Source organism: Lepidochelys olivacea (assembly GCF_965140295.1).
Source record: "Lepidochelys olivacea isolate rLepOli2 genome assembly, chromosome: 2".
In the NCBI taxonomy this organism is placed as follows: domain Eukaryota; kingdom Metazoa; phylum Chordata; order Testudines; family Cheloniidae; genus Lepidochelys; species Lepidochelys olivacea.
In genome coordinates, this window is record NC_140412.1 from 119,321,826 (window position 1) to 119,349,243 (window position 27,418).

The following is a 27,418-nucleotide window of genomic DNA, read 5'->3' on the forward strand; positions in this document are numbered from 1 at the left end:
AGAGGGAAAACAACAACAAGGGAAGTGCCGAGGATACTGCATGCAACCTGAGCTTGGTGCACATAGGGAGGCTGGAACCACTCTCCCTTTTCTACCCTTGGAATGCTCCAGGTTGTGAAGGACCCCAAAGGACACTGCTCTCCACAAGAATCCAGAGGCTTGAAGCACAGGTGCATTGGTCCCAACCAATGTGAATATGAGGAGGTTCAGCTTGAAGAACTTCATTTACAGGTAAGCAACCTTCATTTCTTCTTTCTTGGCAAGAGGCAAAACTTCCTTGTAGTTCGACTTGTATTCTCATTTAGAGAGAGAGAGAGAGAGAGAGAGAGAGAGATAGTGAGCGCACACTATTTTCTTATTTAGTATCTATTCTGAATGTCTGGGTAATGTTTTAGTGACTATACCTGCAAGTGCCAATTCAAATTAGATCATTTTCATCTTTGATAAAGAGGGGGGTAGATCAAGGTGATCCTGGCTTTTTATCAGCCACCTCCAGCTGTGGTGTGAAGTAATTTGTATTCTCCCATTTGCTTGGATTTTTTTTCTTTTGTAGGTGTAGTTGATAAGAGTGTCAGTTTGTCCATTCCAAACCCACCCCACCCTTCAAATTTCTGTAAGTACCTTAAATTAGCATTATAACAACATGGTCCTGTTCTTAGCGGCCATGGGTGATTTGTCTCAATTGTTGTTTAATCTCTCAGGATTTAAGATCTTTTTTTAGAAAATCAGAGCTTTTTGGTTAGTTGTACCCTACAAAAATCCTTGGATCACTGGTCCTTTCCTTCATACAATTTCAAGAGTTTTACGGATCTGAGTCTCAAGTTTAATGTTGCTTCTCAGAAAAGTTAAATTGGATTTGTCCAGATGGAAACTCTCACAGGTCTCCTTTCTAGGCAGGATTAATTTTATTAAAATATAATCCTTGCATGCTTACACTGTCAACTTTAGGCATTCCTTTTTAATCTTTTGCAAAGTAGCATTAAAATAAATTTCTGGTATTGATGAAGATTTACATTAAAATGCAGACACACCATTTTAGGCTACAATTGCTGAGAGACAATGAACCGCGGATTTCCTTTCTTAGATTAAATCTCTAAATTTATCAGATATGAACTACTAAAATGTGGCTACACTAGTCACTTGAACATTATTATAAAAGGGAAATAAAGTCACCTCTTTGTGCCCAAGGAATTGGTTTTTACTATTACTTTTAATTCCCTTTGCAAGGTCCAACTCTACATGGCTTTTGGCCTTTCTCACTTTATGCCTACATGTTCTGACCTCAGTAAGGTAGCTTTCCTTGCTAATCCCTCCCATCTTCCACTCCTTATAGGCTTTCTGCTTTTTCTTAATCACCTCTCTGAGATGCTTGCTCATCCAGCTTGGTCTACAACTCCTGCCTATGAATTTTTTCCCCTTTCTTGGGGTGCAGGCTTCTGATAGTTTCTGCAACTTTGACTTGAAGTAATTCCAGGCCTCCTCCACCTTTACAGCCACAAGTTTTTCAGTCCAATCCACTTCCCTAACTAACTTCCTTAATTTTTTGAAGTTAGCCTTTTTGAAATCAAAAACCCTAGTCATAGATGCTTTGAATTAAATTAAAAAAATCAGCAGCCTCACTAGAATGCTGCATCACTGACCACCAAGTTCAATGAATGAGAACTGCATGGGACAAGAAAAGCTTGAGGGTTTAGCTCTCGGATCCATGTCTGAACTCCTTTGTTCTTTCTTCTCATGTTGGCACCATTATCGTAGCCCTGACCTCTCATGTCAGCTATCACAATTCCCGTATCTTCCAGCTTTTTAAGCAGCACATTTGTCATACCAGCTCCTGTAGTATCATCAATGTCAATAAATTTCTAGCATCTAGAAAATGCTCTGACAGTCACCATTACAGGGACATTTTCACTAGGTTCTGTTATTGTTACAAAACACACCATTAAAGTAATTTGTTCCGTATGGCTGATGTCAGGTGTGCAGTCCAGAATCACAGAGTATTTTGCTGACTTCAGATCTGCCACAATCTTCTGTTTGACTTTTGTTGCCAGTAACTGTATGATCTCATTTTGAATGGTTTTTCCAAGGTAGTGGTGTGTGTACATTTCTTGGGTGGTGACTCTTCTTAGATGCTCCTGGAGTACAGCATCAAACTCATCCATCAGCTCCACAATTTTAAGGATGTTTCCATTGTTTGGCACATACAGCTGATCTGAAGTGCCAAGCAGTGCTAGGTTTTGGGTAGCAAGCATTCTCACAATGGCAATGAGCCTTTTCAGAACATTTTGCCAGTAAAGAGACTCTGATGCAATCGTCTCTTGATGCTGATCCTCTATGGTGGCCTTTAACCTTAGTCTCATCTCAAGTGCTTTCCACCTACGGAATGCTCTCTGGTGATTTGCTGCCTTCTCATGGCATGCCAGATTTCTAGCCAGATTTTTCCAGTTCTTTGTTCCTGTAGAACCCAATGTGGCTGGATCATTAGACTGGAAGAGTTTTCAATAAAAACAGTATGCAGTATTCTGGGTTTTTGAGTATATAAGCCATGGCCTCTCCACTTTGTCACCACTGGGGATTTCACGCCAGTAATGTGTTGGATGGAAATTTCAATTTTCATTGTCTTTGGGGAACGTGAAGTTTTTCACTTGCTGTGGCCCATGCAGTACAAGGAAGTCCCTCAGGCTACTGCTCAAGTGGGTCCACAGTCCTGGATAATGTAGACTTAAGGAACTAAACTCAGCAGCAGCTGTTTCTTGGGCCTCCACCACATTCTTCTCTGATCTACACTTCTCTTCAGGAATGTGCATGGTTACATCCATTTGAGATGGAGATATGGATGCTGCAGTAGCTGCCAGGTCACCTGCACTCGGACTAACTGGAAGAGCAGGCATCTCCTGACCACGCACATCCTCACTGAGGCTGGAAGGCTCACCGAGAACAGTTGTGTCTATGTATCTCAGGAGAGCTTCTTCCTGCTTGGATAGAAAAGCTTCCTTTGCTTTCTTTCTTTTTCTGAATGCTGTCTCAGAGGGGCATTTTTTTCTTTCACTCATGACTGCTGTTCTGTGCCAGCTATAGTGGCTCTCAACACTCAATTGAAGGGGACAAATAAGCAGGCTGGTAGAAGGGACTGAGTGAGGGAAGATATCAACATCTTAGGTGCCTAACTGGCTCCTACTACTTCAGTTGACTGCCTGTTCTCCTTAAGTGGGTTCAGGGAAGCAGCAGGAAACAGGAAGCTCCCTGAGAGGCTGGTGTTAATCAGTCCAGGCTCCTGGGGGTGCTAGAGAGATACATAAGAGGCTCCTCCTCCTCTCTCCCTGCAGCTCTGTGTATCTATAGCAGAGAGAATACATATGCACCAGCAGCAGACACAATTTTCTACACTCTGGGTCCTAGTGGCACCCCTCTATGGTCCAGCACCTGAGGTGGCCACCTCAGTTCGCCTCATGGTAAGGCCAGCCCTGAACAATATTATTAAAAATGAAGCATTTTGGGCAAACTTTCTGCATTTCTCCAACAACTCTACTAGGTATTATTATTATGATTACTAACTGAGATATGTACTACATCAGTGGTTCTCAAACTGTGGGTCAGGACCCCAAAGTGGGTTGCAACCCCATTTGAATGGGTTCACCAGGGCTTACTAGACTTGCTGGGGCTCGGGGCCAGAGCTGAAGCCTGAGCCCCACCACCTGGGGCCGAAGCTGAAGCTCAAGCCTCACCGCCTGAGGCCGAAGCCAAAGCCTGAGGGCTTCAGCCTTGGGCAGCGGGGCTCAGGTTACAGACCCCTGGGGTGCTGAGACTCAGGTTTTGGATTTAGCCCCTCCACGCCGGAATTAGAAGGGGGTCAGTGTGGTGCCTACCTTTAAAAAAAAACCAAAAAAAAACCCCAAAGAACAATCTTGGTGATTACACACCTTTGAACCTTGTTTTAATAGGAGAAATTAGTTGAGAGCATCATAAAAAGCATATTAATAGACTACCTGGATAAATATACTCTGATGGAAACAAACCAGCACTGTTCATGCTAGAATTCTTTGAGAAGATAAATAAGTTAGAAGATAAAGAGGAACTATTCTGTGTAATTTATTTACATTTCCCCTTTTGACAAGGTCCCTTGATAGAAGCGTTAAAAGACATGTAGCAACCATAAAGCTAGAGGTAAAATCCTGCAGCAATAAATTTGTGGCCATCTACTTTTACGGCATGCACAATGATTATCAACTACATTGCACATATACTGAACAGGGAATAGACTGTTTCTGAACTTCTGCTCTTTATATCCAGGCCACTTGCCAATTAGTTGAGGAAAATATCTTTTAGCTATCAGACTTATTTTTTTCCTATAGACCAGACATTCATGGCTAGATTTTCAGAAGAGCTCCGTTCCTAGTCAGGTACCTAAGTGAACATAGACAGTTTTCCCAAGTGCTTTATTAATATGTCTTTTGAGAAAAATGCAGATGCTGAATGCTGAGAATTTTTGAAAATCTGGAGACTTCATTTAGATGCAAGACATGCACACATTATCCAGCTTCTTTTCATATACAGAATAGAAATATATATTGAACAGTTCCACTTTTTCTGCATTATTACTGACAATTTTACTGTCTCCGTCCAGCAATGCACCTATATCATGTATACATTTTTTGTTCCTGCTACATTTAAATAATTGCTTATTGTCCTTACACCTACTCAACATAGTTTTTGTTGATATCTTTATCTTTAGCTTCCCTTATCAATTGTCTGCATTTCATAACTTAGTCATTATTATCTACTCCCTCTTTCTGCCATTTCTCTTCTTAACCAGGATGGATTTTTAAATGAAATAACTTTCTCTCATGATTACAGACTTGTGGTGTTTTTGAACATATAATAGAATAGTCTCAAACAGCTCCCAGTTATCATTTACATTTTTTAAAATTTTTCCCTCCCAATCAGTTTTGCTTTAAATTGTTTTCAGCTTGAGGAAATTTTCCCTTTTACAGTTCCAAGTAAATATATGTTTCTAGTCAGAAATATTCTGTTTGCTCCTGTGACAGGGTGCTGGGCAAAGGGTTGCTGATTCAGCCCACTGTTAGGCCAGCTCCCATTTAGGGGAATAAATTAGAGCTGTCTGGAGATAACCTGGCACTAATTGGAGAAGCAGAGACAGCAGCTGCCTAATTAGCCTAGGGCTGTATAAAATCCTCAGGGAAGGAAGCCAAGGGGGGGAAGCAGAAAGAAAGGGAAAAAGCAGGGAATGGAAGCAGGGAGGTAGCACTTCACTCCTGCCTGCAGATGGTGAAGGGCCAAATGTATATGGTGAAATGGTGGCGGGAACAAGTCTGTGAATAAACAGCACCAGTGGTTTCTAACCCCAGGGTCTCAGAGTGACTTTGTGAACCTAGCAGAGGCAGGAGTCAAGGGGGCCCTGCCACACACTGCTACAGCATCTAATGATGTGACCATATAGTGATCACTTGCATCCAGCTAACCATTAATTTTTGGTTCTGTGGTATTATTTAACTTGGGACCAAATTCTGCCTTCAGCTACACTCATGCAACTTGCACTGAAAATAACTGGAGTAGAAGGTGTGTATGTGAGGGCAAAATTTATCCCCATGTGATTGAGAATATCCTTAATTTGGCTATGTGGGATCTTTGAATTACTATTTTCTCTAGAGCCAGCAAAGATTTCTTAATAATGGTTAAGATGCAACAACCGTAAGACAGTTTAACCAACAGAATTACAGCTTATAAATAAATGTGAGAAGAGATGGGAGGATATTTGCTTGATTTATTTTTGACAAGAAAGAGTGGTGGAGGATGGTTTTGATCATTAAGCACTGGATGGGGATTCAGGTGATTTGGGTTCAGTTCATCTGTTCACCCAGCAATACTACACTCAGCATGCAACTTAGGGCAAATCATTTAACTTCTCTGGGCCTTAGTGTCTCATGCAAAATAGGGATAAAATTCCTTATCTCACAGGGCTGTTATGAAGATAAATTCATTCATTAATGTTTGTGAGGTGATCAGATACAACAGTGATGGAGGCCCTATAAACACCTACAGAGATGATGGCTGACTGACATGAGATAGCATAATTCCTCCATTCAGCAATGAAATGTTTATATGGCAACAAGCAATAGAGAGAGAACACAAAGGGAAAGGGAACAGAACATGACTATTTATGGCTGGCCAGGTACAGGCTATTCACAGTCTCACAAAAAATATAACGATGGCTTTGTATAAATCAATGGTATAGTCACATCTCAAATGTTACATCTAGTTTTGTTGCTTTATGATAGCCTCTGACTCTTATTTCATCAGACATAGAGGCTCCTTTTATTAGAGGGTCTAATACTTATACTTTTCGCTACCACCTAATTGAAATGTAATTAAGTATTTTAAGTTCTTCAGGGCTGAAGATTATCACCTGAATTTCTCTTTCAATATTGATTAATGTGTTTCCAAGGTTGCTGTTAGATCCTCTTCCCTCCAGTATATCCCGCTAACTGTTTAAAATAAATCACTCTCTGCCAGGTAGAGAAAACTAGAAAAAGAGAGAAATTTTATTTAGAGTCTAATACTGTTATTGGCTTATACATGTAAAAGGCTTCAAAAATAGAACAGGCAACTTGAAACAGGGTTGGAAAAAAACAAAACTATCAGATGAACTAATGGTTCAGTAAAAATATGGGTATATCAAAACAAACTTAGGTTGAGCTAGAACCATTAACTATTTCTTTATCATCCTAACTCTCGGGCTATTTTATTCTATACTCCTGGTGGAAGATTCCATATGTGTAACTTACACAATCAAACAAATAACTTCAGTCTCTGCCTTTCACTCTCCAAGAGGGACAACTGAGCCTTTTCAGGCTAGCTGCTCTGTGAGGGAGTTTCGCCTGCTTAACTTAATTCAGTTTTTAAATCTGTTTAGTTCAACCAGTGCAAACCACTGTGTAGACACCTTTTTAGTGTAGCATAAACCAATTCCTAATTGACTTAAACTAAAATAAGACTGGTTTAAACCAAAATAAGTGTCCACACAGCCTTTTGCACTAGCACTGTTTAAAATCACAACTTTAATTAAATTGGTACAACCTGAGTAGATAAGGCCTAGAATTTTGCTTTTAATCTCAGTGAATATTGCTCCCAGTTGAAATCTAGCTTCCTTTTTCTTTTCCAAGAGCACTGTTCGAAATATACATTCTGAATTTATATAGCAACAGCATGTGGCCAGTATAACGTTGTATGGTACTTTCCCTTAAGTTTCCAAAGCTGCTGCTGCTTTTTTTTTTTTTTTTTTTTTTTAAAAAGACGCACTGCTTAATTTGTAAATGTCATGAAAATGGTAACTAAGAGGCAAGGGATTTGCCTGCTTCATCCAGTCCAATAATACATAATATGGGGACACTAAGAAATTGATTTCATATTTAAAACTGGTAAGAAAACATGACTGATTATGCAGCATACAGTAATAATAAGTAGTACTTTGCATTTATATAGTCCTTTTATATTAGGGGATCCCAAACACTTTAATAAATGAGGATGTTTTATAGACAGGGAAACTGAGGGACAGAGTTGGGAACCTTCTTGTCCAAGGTCGTTCAGTTAGCCAATACCAGAGTTGGGAAGAGAACAGAGGGAGTCTAATTTCCAGTCTTGTATTCTAATCACTAGATCATGGTGTTCTTTGGAAAACATTACTATGGGAAATCAGTGAGGCAACTTTCATTGGCTAAAAGGGAAGACTGGTATGGTAGCTTCTCTGTACTTGTATCCTAATAAACAATTTAACACAAGGAATGGAGTTCTGAATACCAGTCGTTGCAATAACGATGGAATCATTGAATATATGTTGAAGTGCTCACAAAAAAAAGCTTCCACTTTCTTGGAACAAGATCCTTCTTCCAAGAGACCAAACTTGACATCAGTATTAAAGCTGGTTGAAAACTGAAAACTTGTTTTTCCTAGAAGTTTCAAAAATCTTGATTTTTGTTCTGTTTTGCATTTTTAAAATTAAAAATGATTGAAAATGTTTTATAAACATTTCCATTTCCTGAAAATCTGGGTTTTGGTGAACTTAAAATTGTTAAGATTTTCAATATGCAATAAGCATTTCGTGGGGGGAAAGGAAAAATGTAATTTTTTGTGAGAAAAGTAGTTTTTGACAATGCTGACTTTTTTTCATTTTTAAAAAAAAGGTAATTTTGACAAATGTTTTCATTTAAAAATGTTGAAAGGCTCTTGTGTATCTCTTCATATGAGGTACGTCCTGCATAGACTTTGAGCTTTCAGACACATGCTGTCCTGCATAGTTCTGTTATTCTGCCAGATCACACTGTTTGGCACCAGCAACCCCCTCACCACACATGTTGTTGGAAAGCCCTTGAGGAATGTGACTGGACAACAGCCAACCCGAATACTCAATCAAAATCCTCACATTACTACTACTACTACTACACCTGTTAGCTATCTTTGACATCTTTGATCAAGGATCTACTGCAGACTTGCCTACGAGACCTCACAGGTGCAGACGGGTACACTTTAGGTTGGCTTTTATCATTCCTGGAAGATGTATAGCTGCTCCTCTTGCCCATAGCTTTTCACCCTTCCCATTCAACATCAGTGCAAGACTGCTGGGAGAAAATGTGTGATGTCATGGGCTACAATGCCAGCAATGTGCTGACCACACCCAGCTTGGTCTCTTTCCCATCCAGTTCTGATGTTGTTTCCCAGCTGTTCTAGTATTTGTAGGATGGGAAGCTGGATGAATGGAAGGCAGCTGGTGTGATGGACAACCTCTGATCTTTATCAACCAGGCACACAATATAATTTGGTGGATCATGTCGGTACATGGTAAAATGAGTTATATTTTCACTGACACCAAATGAACCCTTATTTTCAGTGTTTAAAAACCATGAGGACTAAGGACATTTCCCTGGGTCCTTCGATAACATTGAAAACAGTCCTGTTGGTAGTCGTGTTTCACCCTATTTCCTCACTTTTGCATAGTACTACTGTCATCTCAAGGAAAATTGGATCTACTAAGTCCAGTAAAAGCAGATAAATAGAAATTATTTTCAGTCTAATACTCTGATAAGGGCTATATACAAAAGTACAAAAATAGGAAAGGAGGCTTGAAGCAGGCTGCAAAAATAACTGTTGTGACAAAGTTCCTCCTCTGCCTTGGTGAGTCCTGTGCTTATTGGCGGATTTGCTTGCCTCAGAGATTCACAGCAGCCCTTAGCTTGGCCACTTTTGCTAGTGGCTCACACCTGCCCTTCACTCAGCTAACCTCATCACTAGCCAGCATGAGGAAGAGGAAGGAGAACAATCTCCGCAGTCTCTGCTGATCCAGCATGTGGGTTGGGGAACAGCCCAGAGACCTTCTTCCCCTCTGAAACCCACAGTCCAGGTCAACTCCTCCTGTATCTGATCAGGGGTTTGGAGGGAACCCGGGCCTGCCCTCTACTCTGGGTTCCAGCCCAGGGCCCTGTGGACTGCAGCTGTCTACAGTGCCTCCTGGAACAGCTGTGCGACAGCTACAACTCCCTGGGCTACTTCCCCATGGCCTCCTCCCAACACCTTCTTTATCCTCATCATAGGATCCTCCTCCTGGACTCTGATAATGCTTGTACTCCTCAGTCCTCCAGCAGTACTCCTTCTCACTCTCAGCTCCTAGTGCCTCTTGCTCCCAGCTCCTCACACGCACACCACAAACTGAATGGAGGTCCTTTTTAAACTCAGGTGCCCTGATTAGCCAGCCTGCCCTAATTGATTCTAGCAGCTTCTACCTTTAGGAGTCTGGATCCACCCAGATTTCCTTAATTCACATTTCTTCCCTTCCATGAAAACTTCTAGAATTTACATCATATTAATTTTCTGGAATGGAAAGCCTAACCTTACGAGAGGGACTAAGAGCGTGGCTTGTTTCACCTAACAAAATGAAGGCTGAGCAGTGGTACGATTGCTCTCTTTAAATATATCAGGGGGTTAAACACCAGGGAGGATGAAGAGCTAAAAGACAATGTGGACACAAGAACAAATGGGAATACACTGGCCATGAATAAATTTTGGCTAGAAATTAGGAGTTTCTAAACATCAGAGAAGTTAAAAAAAAAAAAGTACTTGTGGCACCTTAGAGACTAACCAATTTATTTGAGTATAAGCTTTCATGAGCTACAGCTCACTTCATCGGATGCATACTGTGGAAAGTGTAGAAGATCTTTTTATATACACACACAGCATGAAAAAATACCTCCTCCCACCCCACTCTCCTGCTGGTAATAGCTTATCTAAAGTGATCACTCTCCTTACAATGTGTATAATGGAAATGGCCCCACTTGATCAAGGCCAGTGGGGCCATTTCCATTATACACATTGTAAGGAGAGTGATCACTTTAGATAAGCTATTACCAGCAGGAGAGTGGGGTGGGAGGAGGTATTTTTTCATGCTGTGTGTGTATATAAAAAGATCTTCTACACTTTCCACAGTATGCATCCGATGAAGTGAGCTGTAGCTCATGAAAGCTTATACTCAAATAAATTGGTTAGTCTCTAAGGTGCCACAAGTACTCCCCTTCTTTTTGCGAATACAGACTAACACGGCTGTTACTCTGAAACCATCAGAGAAGTGAGGTTCTGGACCAGCCTCCCAGTAAGAGTTGTGGGGGCAAACAACTTAATTAGTTTAAGATAGAGCTTGGCAAATTTATAAGTAGATTGTCTGATGGAGTTGCTTGTGGAGGATTGGGTGCAGGCCTCAGAAGCCCTGGCGTTCCCTTCCGGTTCATGTCTGATGTTCTTAAAATCTCATCCTTCAGTTCTTTAGCCAGTCACCTTTAAGGGTCAGGAAGGGTCTTACAATGTATACTGTAGGATGGGGTGATTTTTTTTTAAATCTGCTTCCTCTTGAGATGGCCACAGCTGGAGATGGGATACTGGACAGGGTGGGCCAGTGCTCTGAGGTAGTACTGAGAATTCTTTGTCTTAGATGCTTGCCTGCCTGATTCTTGCTCGTATGTTCAGGATCAAATGGACCACCATATATGGGATTGGGAAGGAATTTTCACCTACGTCAGATTGACAGTGACCTTGGGGATTTTTCACCTTCCTTGGCAGCATGAGGTACTTCCTGGGATCATCTTGCCAATTTTAAGTCTCATCTATTAATAAAGACCTTCCCCCAGTACTGGATAACAGAATGATCAAGCAATGTTTTTCTGGACAACAACCATCTAAGTGATCCTATTTAGACAGTACAGCAGTTATAACAAGTGAGGGTCGGAGCCAAGGTCCTTTTGCAGTTAGATTTAGTTGTGCATGATGCCTAGATTCCATGATGATAATGAGGGCATTAGAAACACTTAAAGATTTGTAGTGGCCTTTTAGCTAACGGGGATACAATATACAACCACAGACAGAGTCAACTAATTTGTACTGGGTCATGAGAGAGATAATCACTTGATTAAAAATGAGGTATACACAAGACAGACCTATTTTTTAAATTTGATTGAAGATGTCAATAGCTAATCCCACCTAATAGTCTTGCCACATCTGATCACACTGAATCATTGTGTTTTCATTTATCTACCTATGTTTTTATATGACCTGTATCACCACTGTATCTGAGCATCTCCATAAAATATAAATTATACACAGATATTTCTCTCTCCTCCTCCCTCCCCCACCCCCATAGGCAGTAGAGTCTGCAGTCTGCTTGTTTTGCATAGATTTGTTTTCCCTTTTCCTTTTCTTAAGGATGATGATGTTATTGAAGTGTGGGTCAGAAGGTAGGAATTGCATTTTACTGTGAACATGCTGGTGTTCATGATCATCCTGATCTCTCCCATGAGCTCCAGATTCTTGACAACTAATCTCTTTTTCCTTCACATACAAGTTTGACTCTTGAGATGGACTGTTCCATTGCTCCAGTTGGTTGTATCTTTTGTGCGCAAGGTGTGGTGCTATATCTGGTACCTTGGGCCAATCCTATGGAGGGCTTTGAAGAGGAGATCTGAAACCTGGAATTTGACCTAGTATTCATCTGAGAGCCAGTTAAGAATGGAGCACAGAAAAGTTGTCTTTTCTGTGGTCTGCACTGCTGAGCAGATGGGTTACTATGTCCTGGGCAACTTCAGCTTTTCAAGGTTGGTGTTTTCAGACTTAGATACAAAGAACTACAATAATCAAGCTTGGAGGCCACAAATGAGTAGATCACAAGTCTAATTCCAAATCCAACAGAAAGGGGGCACAGTCTTCTTTCCAGATATAGATAGAAAATACTTTTGTAGCCACAGCTGTCAGAGAATCCAGAAGCAGTGAGGAGTTGAAAAACACCAAGACTGTAGTCTATCTTAATGATGTGAGGACAGATATCCTGAGTGGAGGGTGATGTTAGAAAGGTAGCATTCAAATTGCTTCCCTCCCTTCACCAGCATCATCTGAATTGTTACTGAATTCAGATTCAGCCAGCTGCTTTTCATCTAGCTTCTGAAGTTAGTCAAAACATTAGAACTGGGAGATGGTTTGCATCTGATGTGAAGATGTAGAGATGGGTATCATCTCATTTGCACATTGCTAGCATTTTAGTCCATGCTGTTTCTCTGTCTCCTCTAGAGGCTTCATAAAGATGTTCAAAGCAATGGGAGAGAGGATGGATCCTGGTGGAATTCCACAGGTGAGAAGAGGTTGCATTCTGTGTGTGTCTGTGTTGTTTCCTGATCTTTGATTGGTCTGGAGAAGTGTTGTGTTAGTTGTGCTTGTTGTTAGTGAAGATCTTGGGGTTGGGAAGATGGCCACTGCAGAGCAAGTTTGCTCCACACCTCTGGGTGCTGTGCTGTGGAAAAGGTCAAAGTGTTGTTCCCAAACAGAAGAAAGCAGGAGGCTTTAAAAAAAAAAAAAGCTATTTACATAAGCAAAGGTTTTTGCTTGTTTCAAGATGAGGCAAGGTGCAGCCTCTGACATCAATTCATGCTGGTAGTTGGGGAGCACAAATAACAGTGTGTGTGTGTGTAGGGGCAGAGTTTCTCATCAGCAGAAGGCAGCTATATCATTTAAAGAGTTGCAGTGGTTGTGATGTCATTTGTTTACAGAAGCCACTCCTACCCTGGGTCTGTTACTGCTGAAAGGAAACAGTAGAGAAATGTGACTGCACAAGCAGTCTTACAAGCTCTCATTCAGGCTCCAGTTGCTGGGTGTTTCTGGTTCTCTGGCAGGGTGTGCCTTCTGCTGGGTCTGTGGTTGCCAGGAGGGACAGAGGAGAGAAATGAGATGGCAGAGCTTTTAAAGCTGTTGTTCAGGTCTAAGTGCTGCCTTTTTCTGGTTTCCTACCAGTGATGTCCTTATGCTGGCTCTTTTCCTGACCCACTATTGCCTATCCTGTGAAAGGGAAGAATCCGAGTAGTTTGGTGTGTCAGTCTTTTTGGTATTACCCACTTTTTTTTTTGGGAAAGAATCTAAAATTTCAAAATGAATATTTTCTTAATTATTGTTAGAGGGACCTTTTACATAAATAAAATATTGTATCTCTTCTTCCTGGGTGTATCGAAAATGTAGTTTCTTCATCTAAAGTACACGCTTCCTGGCAATCTTTTGTTAATTTGATATATTTCATACTGAGAAAGATCCTTAGAGCCCCATGCTTAGATGCTGAAAAGATCCATTATAAGACTTAATTTTTAAAGACTATTTAGGTTGAGGATGTTGGTAGCTATAACTACCTCATCTCTGCCAGTATAGAAGAGCATAATCTAAGAGCGAGACAGTTTAATAGCTTTGGAACTTTAGGCAAGCTGAAGTCTGTAATATGCAGCAAGTGCTGGGTTCTATTGTAAATTATAAATAAGATCTTTCTGATAGGAGATAAAGATCAACCAAGGAGCCATCTCCTTAAAGATATGTGCCATATTTCCTGTCACATCCATCAAATGCGTACCGGTTGTAGTGAAAAAAGTTTGTAAGACAGGATCCAGCAACTTGACTCAGAGTCTAAAGAATATCCCCTTTCAAATTCCCAAAGAATTTTAGCATCATATCTGTTTGTGCGTCACACCTGCTTGACATAGTACCAAGGATTCTCTTTTTCCAGGCAAGAAAGATGAAGGATGAGTTATCTTTTACATTATTACCTAGAGATTTGGAGGAGTAAGGCCAATATTGCATCTGAAGTGGCTAAACCAATATGCCACATTATGCCACTTCAAAATAATTCACGTATACAAAAATTATGTAATGGTTCTGAAAATGTTAGCAACAGGGATCAGACAATGCAGCTCTACTAAAGAAGTTTATACTTGATATTTCAGCTGAATACTAACAAATCGTCCATTTTTATTCAGCCTTTGAATATCAGCTGTCAAATAAAAAGTGAGAAGCATCTTCTGGTGTTTAACACACGCATGTGTATTTTGGTTCTCAAAATATCTCGATCCATCTAGCCAGAATGTAATTTTACCATTAAAGGAAGGACAGGAGGGCTGCTTGCTTCTCCTTGACCCCCATGTTAAGGGCCCCCTGCTTAAATGAACCTCTTGTTAAACAACATGTCCTGACTACCTGCAAACACTTTTGCATGTGCTTAACTCTACTCATATGAGAAGTCCCACTGAAGTCACTGACTATACATAAGCTTAAGTTAACCACATGCATAATTGCACGGAGGATCAAGGCCTGAGATAGTTCTACTTTCTCACTCATCTTCAGATTCCTCTTAAAAAATGAGAGTAATCAAGGTAAAACAAATCCCTGAAGCAACATATACACAACGTTTGTGGCTTTCCTAAGTATCTTGTTTGAATAATAGGATGTAAGTAAGTAACAATTGATGTCTTGTGGGCTGACAGAATCATTATTCTAGACAGTAGCTAATAGAATTGTGTAGACTAGAGAATACCTTTGTAAATCTGCAATTTTCTATTAAAGTCCTTCCAAATGCTCTTTTTTAGATGGTAATTTTGTGGCTCTACTGGGTATTTTATGATTGCCTTGTATAGTAGCTTTCTAAGCTTTACTATTTTTAGTACTGTGTGTTGCCCCTCTCTGTTCTATCATCCTTACAATTTTTCTGGCAGTGACATTTCTCTGTGTTTTCCCCACAGAGCTGCATAGTTTTCCAGGACTAAAAAACAAAACAAAGCAGGAGTGGTACCTTTTGAAGTGCTCTGCCCTGCAAGTTGCTGAAGGTAGTGCTTTGGATAATCCTCTTCATGTAGCAATATCCGTTTAATTCCTTTAGACACTTTAAAAGGGGAAAACGAGTCCTCCTGCAGAGGAAGAAGGAACAAGTATTTTAGTTTGTTTAGTTTTCATTTTTCTTGTTTATGGTACAAGGAAACTATGGCTTCAGCTAGAAGTTTACAGAGAGTGGCTTTTGAGGCTTTATTTTTCTTTCCCACTCTCCAAAAGCGGGCAGGGGAGAACAGCCAACGCCCAACAATTAGGTGTCTTTTTATGATTGCAGGGAGGGGAAGTTTCTATGTATATAGTCACATAAACTGAGAGGACAGAATGTGACAACACAATGGACCATACTTTTTGTTACACATTATGCAAATTGTTCCATTTAGAGACTAATATTTACCTGGGCACCTGAATGCTACATAATCTCTCTTCCCTTGAACTGAGACCTAGAAGTACTTAGAAAGCAAGCATGTTCTGGACAATGTTCTTATACCCTATAGAAGACAAGACATTATTGGTTCCTGGCTGGCTAAACTTCTTCATTGATAGCGGATCATATGATCCTAGTTTGAAGTTAAGAAACCTCCCGTTGTAATTAGTAGAGAGAGTTAATCTTAGTAGCTCTTGGTCCCTGCAATGCCTCAGCCATTTTTACCACCCTTAAGATGGTAGATTTGTACTAGCCACTCTGCTAAATTTGTTTTTTTTTTTCAAGTGTTGCTCTATATTTCTTATATAATTGGAAATGTGTATACTTTCAAGAGATCTCAAATATATAGAAATTGTTTCATACATCCTAAAGAGCACAACTTTATAGCAGAAGTAAAATAAAAAGTGAATAGCTCTCATTAACTACTGGAACCTCCAGCTAAGGGCAGACAGTCTTTTTTTTTTTTTTTTTAAAGGCAGCCCAGAAGCATTTATAACTAAACTCCAATGTTGTTATAGCAGCATTACGGTTATCCTTAAGTTTTAATTTATTTTATGGGAAATTAAGGGCCAGATTAGATACTTACTCACCCTGAATAGCAATTTACTCCATGGATCATCCCATTCAAGTCAATGGAACTACTTAAGGTGTAAGATACTACTACTTCATCTGCATAAATGTGGCAGATTTTGTCCCTTTATGTCTGTGGTTACAGTGTCTTTGAAAGTACTATGCCATATTTCTTGAAGGCAAGGCACACAAGGAAGCCTTTGTTTCTATATCAGCCTTCTTGTTCATATCCTGAATCTCTACTTTCATTGAAGTAATGGTGTCTTGCAAGGATAACAGTATTGCATCAATTAACTCTTCATCATTGATTATAATATTAGTACATTTCTGGAATCCTTTGTGGGATCATGAAAAGAAGACTGCCTGCTGCACTGTAACTTTAATGACAGGAAGTTTATCTTCAATACTGTTTTTACTTTCAGCTTTATCTTTAGACATAATTAGGCTGCACCCATTTCCAGAGCTTAACTCCTGACTACTATGCTCCAGAAACCACACTGACAAATGCAATATAAAAAGAAAGGAAAATTCATTGGAGCTGCAGAGCTTTAAGAGTATACCTCTTACTCCAGCAACAGCTTGTTGATGTGTCCTCACCCAAACTCTGATTTAAATATACTGGGATTGTAAATCAATTCCAAGTTTTCCAGTGACAATGAAAAGAGTATGTTAATGCTTTGGATTAGTATTAATGTTTGATTTCAAGCTGGTAAAGGATAGTGTCTAATTTCTCCATAACCGTTGTTCCAAAACTATTTCGGTTCTGAGGTGAAGTGATGTCCAGCAATTTGAGCCAGGCCAAAGCATTATTGCTCTCACTTAAAATTTGAAAATCTGAACTATATTTGCAAAGCCTTTATAATGCTACTAGGATGATACAGGATTTATTTGAAACCCAAACAATAACTGAATTTTTTCGGACTTTTTAAAAATGCACTCCAGGTGCCAGTATAGGATTGCTGTCAATTATAAATCTAGGGGAATATTGAGAATTAAATCCTGCTTTCCTATTGGTTACTGGACGGTCTCAACATTTAGGAAAAGACAAGAACTGCAGAAAGAGCACTGTATCCATGGCAATGGGCAGAGTACCTAGTCAACACACAATAAATAAATAATTTTTTTCTTCACCGTTCTATTTTTACAATTTATAAAAGGAATAATGACCTGCAGGGAATTTCAGTGCAATTGGGGACCAATCCAAAGCCCATTGAACTCAATGGAAACACTCCCATAGAGCTTAATGGATTTTGGATTAGGCCCTTACTGATCAGCTGGATGAAGACCATCATCTTCACTTAGGGCACTACACTCTTCCAAACTGATACTTTGCCACCATGAAACACCTATTTATCATGGTATTGTCTTTATAATTGGATAATTTAGAATAGTTTCCCATTTAATAGGCACCAATTCTGCTTATTATCTATTTATTGAACCTATAGCATAAACTTAATTTAATATTGGTCTATATAATTAAGGATGGGTGGAATTGTCTAAGCTATTTCACTCGTGTAAAAATATATTCATCTGTAATTGTACCAGAGAGAGACTTCTAATCTTCAGCAGTATGGAGCATCTGCAGCTCCTATTTGATTGGCATTATGGCAGCTCAGCACTTATGGAATCATAGAAATATAAGGCAAGAAGGGACCCAAAGAGTTCATTTAGTACATCCTCCCCATGTTGAGGGTGGATTTAGTAAACCTAGAACATCCCTGACACGTTTGTCTAACTTGTTCCTAAAAACCTCCAACAACAGGGATTCTGCAACTTCATTAGGTAAATTTTTCTAGTGCTTCGCTATCCTTATAGTTAAAAAGTTTTTGTTAATGTCTAATCTAAATCTCCCTTGCTATAAATTAAGCAGAGTACTTATTGTTCTACAGTCAGTGGCCATGGAGAACAATTGATCACGGTCTTCTTTATAAGAACCTTTTATATATCTAACCCTTCTGCCAGGTGGAGCTGGCAGCAACCAGGACTGGGTTCAATATTTAGGGGTTCCTTTTCAACAATACAACACAGAACCAGCTCAAGCCCCCACTCAAAACCTGGGAAAATTACATACCATCCCATGGTGCTTCTGAGAGGCAATACTTCCCCACTGGCAAGCAAAGAGTCTGAGTGTAGAAAAGAAACTTTTAATGAAAGGAAGGAAGTCTCCCAACATGAATTAGGGAAAATGCCACAAGCAGGATTCATAATCATAAAACTGTGATCAGAGTGCGTGGGGCAGTGTTTTCTGCCTCATGTTCTTGAGTTCTATAACCAAAAGTTCTTTGCTGTGCCCCTCTCTGCTCCCTCACCAGACCCTACTCACAGTGGTCGTGCTTGGTCAGTGAGGACTCAGGGTTCAGAGGTGCATCTGTGTGAGTTCACCTCCCACCAGGGGAAGAAGGCACCTTGCTTGCTTTGCCATCTGAGCACTCGCTCTGGCTGGCCATCCCTCCAGCCACAGTTCCACTCCGCTGGCCACCTTGATTGCTGCTCGTTCCACTCCGCTGGCTGCCTCGCTAGCTGCTGTTCCTCTCCGCTAGGACCTCTGCGGGTCAGTCTCCAGATTCCACCCAGATCTAGTGATTTTCAGCTCTGAGGCACTTAAAATGCAGTCCCACCACAAGTGATTGTCAGCTCTTTCAAGCACTTAAAACAACAAAAGGCTCCTAATGGAGCCCATGTAGCTCTACCCTTGAACTGTGGGGAGGAACAGGTTAAACCAGACCAGGGACCCTTAGGGAAAAACCACACTTCCTGGCTGGGACACCTCTCTGCCACCTCATTTCACCTCTACAGGGGTCTGGCATTTGAGCCCCTGGCTTAATGAGGACCTTTCAGCTGAGGGTGACCCCTTAATTTGGGACAGGTTAAGCAAAGTCCTGCACCCCTTTACTCAGACAATAAAAACAACAGTGATAACATTTCACTACCCCTGCATTCAGTACTAAAGTGATTTTTAACCAAACACCAACCAAAGTTGATCACTTGGAACTACACAGCTCCTGTCTGCTAGATGCCTACACAGAGTAGGTGTGTTCATGTTCAGTTTGCTCCTGAAGTCCCTCCCCAACTAGCTGTCAGGGGACAGTTCATTCAGATGCTGCTTATACATATTTGAAGACTGTTATATCCATTACTTTCTATTGATGAATCCATTTATGTAACAGCTAGATCCAAGGCACACAAAAGAGAGAATTAACAGAGAGGCTCATATGTGGTGTCTCTGAATAAGAAAACTGTTGAAAATCACTTGTTCAGCATTGCCACCTGATGGAATGGTTATGGGCCTACCCTAAAGCCTATTGAAGTCAATGGCAGTCTTCCCAGTGATTTCAATGGGCTTTGAACCAAGCCCTTATAGGATCCAAGATACTCAGGGTGGGATTTTCTAAAGCACTCAGTATTGGCCTAATTCTCCTCCATTGAAGGCAATGGGAGTTTTACTTACATTGTAATCTCTTCAGGGTAGAGTGTGTCTTTTTATACGTTTCTTCAGTGCCTGGCACAATGAAGTTGGAGTTTTTAGGTGCTCCTGCAATACAGATAAATAACAATGAGAACAGAGAGGCCAGTGCTGAGCACTTTAGAAAAATCTCACCCTCTAAATGGAAAGAGTAATGTTATTTTAGATAAGTGACATGATAATAAATTGTACAGACTGATTTACATTTGGTTATAAAACGTTACTACTTTTGAGATATTATGAACAATGTCTTTTTCCATATTGTAAGTGAAACCTTTGTAAGTTTTGAATAAGTGGAAAAATAATGGAATAACTTCTATAAAAAGAACCAAACAGGTGTAACAAAATGCATTTTATACCATTGCAAAATTGTTCTCTGATCACTCAAAATATAACCATAAATTCCTTGTCCTCCTTCAGATGCTGAATTTTCCTTTCCATGCACTTCCTGTAAGCAAAGTCATTTAACGGAGTAGTAAACAAAGAAATAATTAAGGATGTATCTGCAATCATTTGACTAAAACTTAAAATTAATGCTTCTGAAAGACACTGGCTTAACAACACTGGAAATTTAGTTATTTATCCACAGAATAACGATACTGTGGATAGTATAATGAATGTTTTCCTACCAGCATACTGCAGCCATGAACAATGAGCAATATAGTTCTTTGCTTCTCCTCTCAAAGTGTCAAAAAATGTGTCAATTTTTTTGTGGTGTAAATCAAGCAACTGAACCAAGACTACAACTCCTTTCATATTGGGTAGTGACTTCATTGATTATAGACTTAGGAGGAATTTGAATAAGTAACTCAGAAGTTAAAAAGGACCTAACATTCATTATCAATACCTTGAGCTATCTAGAGATAAACTATTTTGCCAAACTAATCTGTGTATCAGATACATAAAACTATGGGTAGTTCTGTATTTTCAAAGGTGTTATCAGTTACTTGCCCACACAAATATGCATGATCAGAGAATCTGCGTGGTTGACATTGCTTGCATGCCTAGCTTTTAAAGAAGTCTTCCGACACTGTGTGGAGTATTAGTCATTTTTTCCTCAAGTCTTAGCTGCATACTCTATATATGGAGATGTTAGACAATAAGTGTGGCACGCCACTAGGTGTGGCCTCTGTAAACTGAGATCAGCATCTGTGTATAAGTGAACTGACTGGGCCACAACCCATATAAAATGGATGTGAAGCTTTAAAGTTGGGGAAAGCTATGCTCACATCTTATCAAGATGACTTGCAGCTTTAAGATCTTTGATTTGTTGCTGCTGCTAGATTCTCAGGTAGAAGCAATGTCTTATAGTGCTTCTCATCAGCTCTGGTTGGCCATTCCTGTCTAAGTGGGGTCCTTGTAAATGTCATCTTGCTGATTCCAAGCAACATTATTTCATTTCACTATAGTGACTACCCAGAAGCTCCAGCTAGTGCTCACTTTGAGCTGGGGGAAGACAGAAAAGGCATATACATTAACATCTGTGCTCAAATCTCTGCACTGGTTTCCTGTTCATGTCAAGGTGCAATTCAAGTCATTTGTGACACTCTTAAAGGCCTTAAATAGCCCACAGTCCAATTAGCTGAGACACCAGCTCTTGTTCAATTCCCCATTGTGACCATTATATTTATCTCAGATGATCTTGTTAGCAGTTCCTAGGAGAAATCATGCCAGAACCAGCAGCAGGGCTCCCTCAATTAAAGGCCCTGCCTTTGGGAATTGCCCCTTTTGTGATTTTAAGGAAATATAAAAGGTATTTAGGGACAGACACTGAGTTTACTGTGAAAAATGCTTTATTTCCCAATTTATGGGGCAACAGAAGGTAATTTGTACATAATTTATAAAAAAAGAAATATAAAGTTAGGTGTACTCAAGTACATTATCCAAGCAAGGCAGGGAGGTGAAGGTATGGTCTGTGAATGAGAACTGTATCTCAAGTGAAGCACATTAGCAATTTATATAGGTAATTAAATTGTTTCCCTTAATCAGGGAAAGACTGGTGGAGATAGGAGTGTCTCCTCCTATTCTGTAGTCAATGTATAACATGCTCTCTAATGGGAGTGAAGTTTGAGGGGAAAAATACTTCCTCTGTGTGGTATATTTGTGACAGGAATTTCAAGTGATGGGAATTTATTAGCAATTGCATATCTAAAATAATCAGTTTCTTTTTGTGGTTTACTATGGATGAAGGAACTTTAAGGAAAATAACTCCAAATTTGAAAAAAATGCACGTATGATCAATTCACTGAAACATGTAAGAGAAGCCTCAGACATGTTTTATATACATGCTTCAAGCTTGTCTGCCTTCAAGTGTTACATAAAACACAAGTCATTACTGTGGTGTCCTGTGGATGGCTGGTAGCAGGAATATTTCTAAGTACATCTAAAGTATGACATTTTAAGTAATTTAATTCGTAAGGATAGAAACGGTTGTCATATCCTGATATGTTTAGCATTAAGAAATTGATATAGGTTCACTGTACAGCTCCTGGAAATTACAGAATGTTATTGAATCATGTGAAATTCATGCCGGGTTTGCAGCTGTGAATTAAGATTACAATTTATACAGTGACAGGATATTTTTGGACTAGTATCTCTAATCTCATGATGTTTTTACTAAATTGCTTGCCTGGAAAGGCATGGATGATAAGACTTCTTTTGTACATTAGAGTTAAATCATGACTCCAAGGTGTTTGATCTCCCTATGCTGCTTTGAAATCTGTAATGGTCTATGGCAGATTGTACTTTTGTTAGAGCTGGTCAAAATGGTTTGTTTGTTAGTCCAAAAAAAAAAAAAAAAGGGCCATTTCTCAAATTTGTAAATGTTAGCGCAAAAACTGGTTTCAGATTTTTTTTATTCCCCCCCCTTCAACAAAACTTGGAAAATGAAAAGTTTAGGTTTTTTGGTTCATAAGTTTTCCTTCCATTTCTCCCCCCCCCCCAAAAGGCAAAGTGATAAAATGGGTGACATGAAAAAAATTGCAGCAGGGAGGAGGAGAATAAGAGGGGAAAGGAAAATTCTATAAAAAAATCAAGTAAATAAAAAATTGTTCATTTTCATTCCAAAGATTTTGAAAATCACTTTAAACCTTTAAAATTTTTCATGAAATGTTTATTTTTCTACCAGCACAATATTTACCCCTGTAGCTTTATAAGGTTTGAAAGGGACTAGCAACCATATAGACCAATCCCGGCTGGTCTATATAGACCAATCCCGTGCTGAGAACAGGGATGTCCCATCTTGCAATACTATGGCCTGGTCTACACTGGGGAGTGTGTGTGTGTGTGGGGGGGGGGAATTGATCTAAGTTACGACTTCAGCTACGTGAATAATGTAGCTGAAGTCCACGTACTTAGACCTACTCACTGCAGTGAGTTGACTGCTGCCGCTCCCCCATGAACTCTGCCTGTGCCTCTTGCGGTGGAGGAGTACAGGAATCGATGGGAGAGCGCTTGGGACAGGGGGGAAGGGGGTGACTTATTGCATCTAGACTAGACATGCTAAATTGACCCCTGCTGGATTGATTGCTGCCTGCTGATCTGGCAGGCAGTATAGACATACCCTATGGCTATTTCTACACTGCAAGTGAAGGCATGATTGTAGCAGAGGTGGGCATATCCATGCTCTCTTTAGTTTACCTAGCCTATTTAACAATAGATGTGGTGGCTATGCCATGCTGAAGCCTGTGCTACTGCATTTACACTACTATTGTTACCTGTGCAAGCTAAACCAGAGCTAGCACGTGTGCCTACTGGTGTTATCTTCACCTGCAGCATGGACATAGTCTAACTGGCAGATGCTCAAATGACATACTTTTTGCAAATAAATGTTTGTTACTTTTTTTAACCTGACGTCCACAATGTTTGTTTGAACGTGAAGTGTTCCTTTAGATGACTAGAAATAACTTGTTTTTTCAGTTGGTTAGTAGTAAAAACCTACAACTAATTAGCTTTTTCTTCACTCTTGTAATTGTAGACTATAGTGAGAAGGCAGTAACAGGCTACAATTAGCTCTTGGCCATAGAAACCAACCTGCCAGATATACAAAAGGAATTAAGAGCAATGTAGGGACCTCATACATGTTCTTTGAAAGTGGTCTGTAAAATACTAAAACTGCTTCTGCCAGGCTATTTCTTAGGGACAGACCTTCAACAGGTGTACATCTGCATTACTCCACTGATTTCAACGGAGCTACTCCATACCACCAGCTGAAGCTCTGGACCTTTATGTTTATTGCCTTCTTTCCTACCTAGCAAGAAGAAAGTAACACTTTGTACAGTCAGATTATATAAAATCCAGATGCATTCAATACAGGGAAAGGGTAGGGTAGATTTAGACCAACCCACACATTATTTCTTTAAATCAAAGGTCTGTGAAGTGGGCTTGTTCCTTCATAAGTTACAACTATAAGAAAAAACAAACATGTCAAGACACCCATAAACTTTGCTTTGGAATTATTCTGTATAGAGCCTACTGTCTGATGCTGTGCAGTTTTGTATTTCTGTCCCAAAGTGGAGAGAAATCCCTGGAAACTACATTTATATCCTTTTACCTACACTGCCACAAAAGAGTGACCCTGTCATAAAAGGTAGGGGAAAGACAACTAAAGGGAATTCTGGTACCAGATTTCTTTCAAGGTTGGGAACTCTCTCTCATTTCACAATCTGTGAAATGAGCCAAGTTAGAGACACCTCCTCTTACAAAGGGTGGCTTTCACCCAATCTGTCCTGCTCCTCACTATCTCCCCTTTTGGTCAGTCATTCCATGCTTTTTGTATAAGGTAGATAGACCTCAATAACTCTACCTTGTTTCTTAGTTGTTCCCTTAAATATAGTCTCATTTACACTGAATTAGTTTGACACATGAGTACAACTGGATTGTTCTTTAGTTCCTTAAATGATTTTTTATATTGGAGAAAACCCAATGAATAATTATGGACTATTGGAGGAAGATTTTGGGGGTCTGTCTGTCCCCCAGTTTGTTCAAGGTATATATGAAACTGCTAGGAAGGTTATTAGTAAGGAGACACTAAGTGAGTTGTCTTTAGTACATGCATGATATGTAGCTCTGTATCATATTTAAACTGATCACACTGACCATTTGGTGTCTGACAAAAAAAATGGGGTGATAAGGGCTGGATGGCTGAAGCTCAGTATAAATAGGAGAGAATGTGGGGGGAAATTTTGGGAGAACTGGCAAGTATTATAACACTTCTGATTAAGGCAGTGCCTCTACCATTTGTTACTGAGGTCCACAGGTTAGTACTATGGTTATTATTCAAGGCTGTTCTGATCTTGTTTTTACCAGATGTCAATTTTAATTGTAGTTAGGATTCTTAATGTACAAGTTGAGCAACTATTAATGGAAAAAGCTTTTAGAAACTGAAATAAAATGACTATGAAAGATCTTTGCGATAATTAAAAAAGCCATAGGTACACTATTGCCAGGAAAATAGGTGTGTGTGTGTGATTCAATGACGTTAGTCCCAACACAGGCAAGCAGTCCATTTAATACTGAGGTTGTGTGTACATTACTCAGGATAATTATTTCATTAGCAGCTAAAATATACTGTTTAGACTGCTGTACTTCTAGAAATACACTTTAAAAATTTCAGGATTGGGGAAACATGTTTGTATGTATGTCAGGGGCATTGTGTTCTCAGCCCTGGCACCATCGTTGTAGATGACCATATTCATGTCAAAAGATGAGACCTACCTTTTAACTAAAGTGTCTCTGCAAGAAATTCATTCAGTCATATGTAGTTGACCATTACATTTGCACTGGAAAATATAATTCAAATTATTCCACTGTTTGTGTTCTCTAAAATAAAATGTTTCCTTCCTACTGCTTAGTAAAGGAGCCTAGATCTAGTCTGACCATTTTAAATAAATTCACTAATAGGTTAAAAGTAAGAAGAATTAAAAATGACCAACTTCTGAGATTTCTCTTCAAAGGTCCCTTTTGGTTACTATTTAGAACTTAGAAAATTCAGACTTCTCACGTGTCTATGTACACACTATTATGTTTGTATTTAATATTTAAGTATTTATCTTAAGTATTATTATTTAATTTCCCCCCATAATTTTATTTACACCAATGCATTTGTTGATGAAAGCATTTTACTATAGATGTGGAAAACATTTTATCACCATGAAGCCAACACAGAATGCATTTAACCAAAGCCCTGTTTTACAGGACATGGGGCCATGTATCAAAGCAAGGACCCACCACACCCGAGCCCCTGCGGTGGACCCACTCATCAATTCCTACCCTTCATATCATTCAATGAAGCCCCCTCCCCTCATCATAGAAGGCATCATTCCTTGTTGCTGCCTCTCTCCTGCTGAAAGGATCTAGTCACCACCCTGCTGGGCACCCACGCTCAGAGACATCCACAGAGAAACAGGCAAGTTATTTAGGGACTGATTTTTAAATCTATTTGAAGTTAGGCCCCCAAATGTATTTAAAAAAATCTGGCCCTTAGTCTCTTTGCCTCAATTCAAAACCTGTAAAATGGGGATTATCCCCATTTTACAGCATGTTATGAAGAAAACTACACAAGAGATTGTTAGGTGCTCAAATTCTATGGTAATGGGGAGCTTATAAGTACCTAAGATAGACAGAAGCTATTACAGTGTTGCCAAAGCATGTGACAGAACACTCAGGTCTATGTCAGCAGTAGGTACAATCATCTCAGAATGAGGCAGCATCACTAGGACAGATTGCTTTTGCAGTCTTTCACATTTCCCATGAGTGCGTATATTCTCATTAACAAGATGCAATTAACATTGCACTTAATTTACAGCTTCATTTCTCTAAAGCATTGTCCAACTTATGTATGGTGGAATCTATGGTTAAACCCCACTTCTGCCACAAATAAGGATGACTTTTGAGGATACTGTGTCTCTAGAAACTGGTGGACTAGAATTAAGAGGTTTCTTAGAGGAAATTCCCCCTGTTCTCTTTTCTCTGTGCAATGATGCCAACAAGAGCTTAAACTCCTTGTTGGCTGGCAGAAAAGGAGGTTTGGCATGTAAATATTTGTATTCATGAATAAAGATGTAAACATTTACAGTTGACAGTGTTTACTTAATAAAAATGTCATCAGCTTCATTCCTTCAGTTGTGTCCATTCTTTACTTACATTCTAAACCACCAAGGGAAATTCCACACACACACACAGGTGTTAACATGATAAGGTTGCAGATATTCATTCCCAGATTACTTCAGAAACTGAAAATACAGGTGTCCCACAGAATCCCCTTGGTGCCAATTAGCACATGGTTCACCGTTCTTTACGAGCAACCTGTGTCAGACCTAACAAACTGACAACACCTAATACACCATTTTCATGGCATTTATCCATGAAGGGTAGCCTGTGAGATCACTGCTGAAAGCTTGTGCCTTATCAATACCCAAGTACTGTGAGAGGTGTATGGATGATATTTAAGAAATAATATAACTAGACCCTAAACACAGCCTGCCCTTTCCATAGCTGTCAGGCTATAACTGCTGGATGTTCCTCCAACTCAGTCAAAATAAAACAAAGATTCACAGCCTGACTTTTGGGTCATGGAATGCCAGAACTCTTTTTGACAGTGACCAGTGTGAAGAACAGTCCTTACTGACAACACTGAAGAGGTATAAATAGACATGACTTCACTCAGTGAAATCAGACTCACTAATGAGTCCCACCTTGAGGGGCTAGGAGCAGTCTAGAGCTACTACTGGATTGGCAAGGCCAAGGATAAGGCGAGATAATCGGAGGTAGAATTTGCCATA

The 27,418-nt window shown here is 39.7% G+C and overlaps 1 protein-coding gene across 1 annotated transcript; it reads left to right on the plus strand.

The window, feature by feature from the left end:
* On the plus strand, window positions 1-26,656 carry LOC311516826 (uncharacterized protein). The gene is made up of 4 exons (XM_084621164.1): window positions 1-231; window positions 12,613-12,673; window positions 15,093-15,176; window positions 25,833-26,656. Exons 1-4 carry the CDS (start codon window positions 103-105, stop codon window positions 25,982-25,984), a joined length of 426 nt encoding a protein of 141 aa, XP_084477290.1. The 5' UTR covers window positions 1-102; the 3' UTR covers window positions 25,985-26,656.
* The last annotated feature ends 762 nt before the right edge of the window (window positions 26,657-27,418 follow it).

Coding starts and splice junctions, on each gene's coding strand:
- LOC311516826 (XM_084621164.1), top strand. CDS start 103: ATGCTCCAGGTTGTGAAGGACCCCAAAGGACACTGCTCTCCACAAGAA. Junction 232..12,612: donor TTGAAGAACTTCATTTACAG/GTAAGCAACCTT, acceptor TGTCTCCTCTAG/AGGCTTCATAAAGATGTTCA. Junction 12,674..15,092: donor ATCCTGGTGGAATTCCACAG/GTGAGAAGAGGT, acceptor TTTTCCCCACAG/AGCTGCATAGTTTTCCAGGA.